At 41.3% G+C, this 3,338-nt stretch overlaps 1 protein-coding gene across 19 annotated transcripts in view; it reads left to right on the forward strand.

Annotated features, from left to right (window-relative positions):
- The window catches only part of MAP4 (microtubule associated protein 4), a 174,306-nt gene that overhangs the window by 3,524 nt on the left and 167,444 nt on the right, over positions 1–3,338 (forward strand). For 13 of the 19 annotated variants that reach the window (XM_019632406.1, XM_019632311.1, XM_019632290.1 and 10 more), the window contains one exon: positions 2,755–2,843. The exons of 1 other annotated variant lie outside the window; for it this stretch is intronic. In XM_019632406.1, the coding sequence (XP_019487951.1) occupies positions 2,764–2,843 (80 nt within the window). In that variant the 5' untranslated portion in view covers positions 2,755–2,763. Of the gene's footprint in view, positions 1–2,754; positions 2,844–3,338 lie in introns of those variants that run through there. 5 more of the 19 variants (XM_019632393.1, XM_019632398.1, XM_019632378.1 and 2 more) reach the window with 3 other exon arrangements.

Genomic DNA, 3,338 nt, shown 5'->3' on the forward strand with positions numbered 1-3,338 from the left:
TGGCATCCCAAGCCAGTTCTTAACCATCGCGCCACTCGGCCGGCCCAGAATACTATATTTTTTGTTTGTTGCTCAAATTTTTCCAGCTTTGGCCATTTGGCTCCTATGTTCTTTTTTTTATTATTTATTTATTTATTTTTAAGATTTTATTGGGGAAGGGGAACAGCCAAGTTGTTATCCTTCAGTCTTAGTTGTGGAGGGCACAGCTAGCTCAGCTCCAAGTCCAGTCGCCGTCTGGCTGCCAGTTGGTAGTTCGCAGCCGCTCAGCTCAAGGTGCCGTGTTCAATCTTAGTTGCGGGTGGGTGTAGCCACCATCCCACGTGGGAGTTGAACCAGCAACCTTGTTGTTAGGAGCATGTGCTCTCACCAGCTGAGCCATCCTGTAGCCTATTGGCAGCTCAGCAGCAGCTCAGGGGCATATCAGCTCTGGCGCAGCACACTGGCCCATGTGGGAATCGAACTGGCGACCCTGTTGCTCAGAGCTTGCGCTCTTAACCAGCTGAGCCACTCGGCCGGCCCACCTATGTTTTTTTGACTTGTCTTTTTTTGGGGGTGTGAGGGAGCACTTTTACTTTCTGGTGCTGCACGATGCTTGTCTCATCTTGTATTGTCTACCCCAGCCCTAGAATCATCCATTTCTCCAAGGAGCCCTGGTTTCTTTTATTGGAGAAAAATATTTAGAAACCAGGATCTGGTTTCTGAATGAACTGGGTATACCCATTGCCACTGGGGTTCATTGCTTCTAGTTCCTCTTAGGGAACAGAGCTAGGAAATACATGTATGTATACTGACCCAGATTTACACACATATCTATGTTTATTTCGGTATCTATCTGTATGTAAAAATAAACATGAGTTCATACTGGTCTCTGACTAATCCAGCACCACAGAGTTCATTCTAGCATTCCCCTCCTTGCTTATTTGTAACTTCTTTCTCTGACAGTGAGAAATGTGACTCTCGTTATTTATAATAGATTTACATAACTGTTCAACTCTAGTATATGTGTAAAAAGTAGGATATTGTAGTTTTAATTGCCACATAAATTTCCAAAGCATTTTGCAGTTGTTAACTAATTTAATTTATTTTTTAAAATTATTTTTATTTTTATTTTTTTAGCTGAGCCATCATGCTACCTATTGGCAGCTTAGTGGCAGCTCAGCTCGGGCTAGGGATCGAACCGCTGTTGCTCAGAGCTGAAACTCTTGATCGAGCTCTTAACCAACTGAGCCACTCGGCCGGCCCTAATTTAAATTATACTCCTATAATGTTGGTATTTTCAGTTACTATTTTTCAGCTTAAGTGGATAGGTGAAATCGTTTGCTCCTGGCCAAACAGGAGTTGACTGTAGCTGGACTTGACCTATTCTCACTCCCAACTCTATGCTTGATCTCAAGCAAAGCAGCCTCTTTATATCAAATATCATGACTAAAAAGTCAAACTTTGTCCCTTCTTGGGTGGGATTGCTTCTTTTTTTTTTTTAAGATTTTTTTTTTATTGGGGAATTGGGGGGATGGGAACAGTGCTGGGGAATTGGGGGAAGGAGAACAGACAAGTTGCTGTCATTTTGTTCTTCATTCTAGTTGTGGAGGACGTTGCTTCACTGGCCCAAGTTGGCACCATCATTGCGCTCTTCCCGGGCGAGGCAGATCAGTCGCCGGCTACTAGATGGCTGCTCACAGCAGCTTGAGGGCTGCTCACACTGGCTGCTGGCTACATACGGTAGCCCATGGCAANGAGAAATGGGTGTGGTGAGGGAATACAGCTGCTCTAGGCCTATAGGGTAACACTGCCCAGTCATCAGCTGAAAGATATTGAAAGAGCAGCAGCGGCAGCAGCTATTTTTATAAATCAGCCCTGAATCCAAGCTGAGCACATGGATTTAGAGTGAACAGTTGTCATGCTCTCACTATTACAGGCTGGGTGTTTGGTAGACAACATTAGAGTTGCTAAGCAAGAGACTCCCTTCGTACAGTGCAGCAGGTACTTGACTTGCAACTTTTAAACTTTGCCCTTAGCTCTGTAGAGCGGGGCATCCCTCTTCAGTGGTTGTTTTTACATTGTTGTTTGATGGTCCCTACTCCTTCCTTTCAAATAAAATATTTTAACCTCCATTATACTCTTCTTTTCAAATTTAGCTTAAAAATAATAAAGCTATCCCTTTTTGAGCACTTGTCATCTTCCAAGTACTAGTTGTCTGTATTTGTTTACAGATGAGGAAATTTAGATTGACAGGAATTAGAGGTCACACAGATAGTTAAGTAGCAGAAGTGGCATCCACACCAAGGTGTCTCTGACCCCTATGCAGTAATTCAGACACTGGAAAGTTTTGGTTCATACAGGAGTGATCAAGCTCTTGAGAATTTATTCATGCAAAGTAACACCCCTTCCCCAGAGACTGATAAACCAGATACCAATTTTATTTACATTGAAAGTGTTAAGTGCCATGTATACAACTGGAATTAATTATCCACTGGCTAGGATACCTCCTTTGTTCCTGGGCACCTTTGAAGAGGAGTAATCAGTAATTTGTAGAATGTTCCTGAATTCGGGTTTTCTGAAATTTTCTCACGATTAGCCTAAAGTTCTGCATTTAAGGGAAGAACACCGTAGAGATGCTATGTCCTTGACACATCATATCTCATATCAGGGGATACCTGATATCAACATATCTTTATTACTGGTGTTAATTTGATTTAAGGTAGTGTCTGCCTGGTTTCACTAAAGTGACTATTTTCCTGTTTCTTATTTTGTTAGAAACTAGAAATGAGTCACCAAGTCAAGCCTACACTCCAGAGGAAGGGAATTAAGCTTCACTTCTTGAAGGGACAAGTATCAAAGAATTTGTGAGCATTGTTAAAATCAACCATAGTTTTATTTATATACATATATATATATATATATATATATATATATATATACTTTGGGGGAGAGTCTTTCAGGCTATACAAAGATCTGATTTTTTCTTAAAGTGTGCCATCCACTAACTTTAGCATTTATCAGTGAAACTTGTCTGTAGCAGCATTACTAGTGTGCTATTCTGATGTTCTAGTTCCCTCATTCCTCCTCCACTTATTACTTGGAATCCTCCTGCAAGGAAGATTTGTACCTTTCCTCCATTATTTATTCAGTCATTTATATTAGTATGGATTCCTGAATATTTTTTTCTTTGGGTTGTAATTGAATACTATATATTTTTTTCTTAAGATTTTTTTTTTTAAATTGGGGAATTGGGGGGATGGGAACAGTGCTGGGGAATCGGGGGAAGGGAAACAGACAAGTTGCTGTCATTTTGTTCTTCAGTCTAGTTGTGGAGGACGCTGCCCCACTGGCCCAAGTTG

The sequence above is a fragment of the Hipposideros armiger genome, unplaced genomic scaffold (assembly GCF_001890085.2).
Source record: "Hipposideros armiger isolate ML-2016 unplaced genomic scaffold, ASM189008v1 scaffold_18, whole genome shotgun sequence".
Lineage (NCBI taxonomy): Eukaryota > Metazoa > Chordata > Mammalia > Chiroptera > Hipposideridae > Hipposideros > Hipposideros armiger.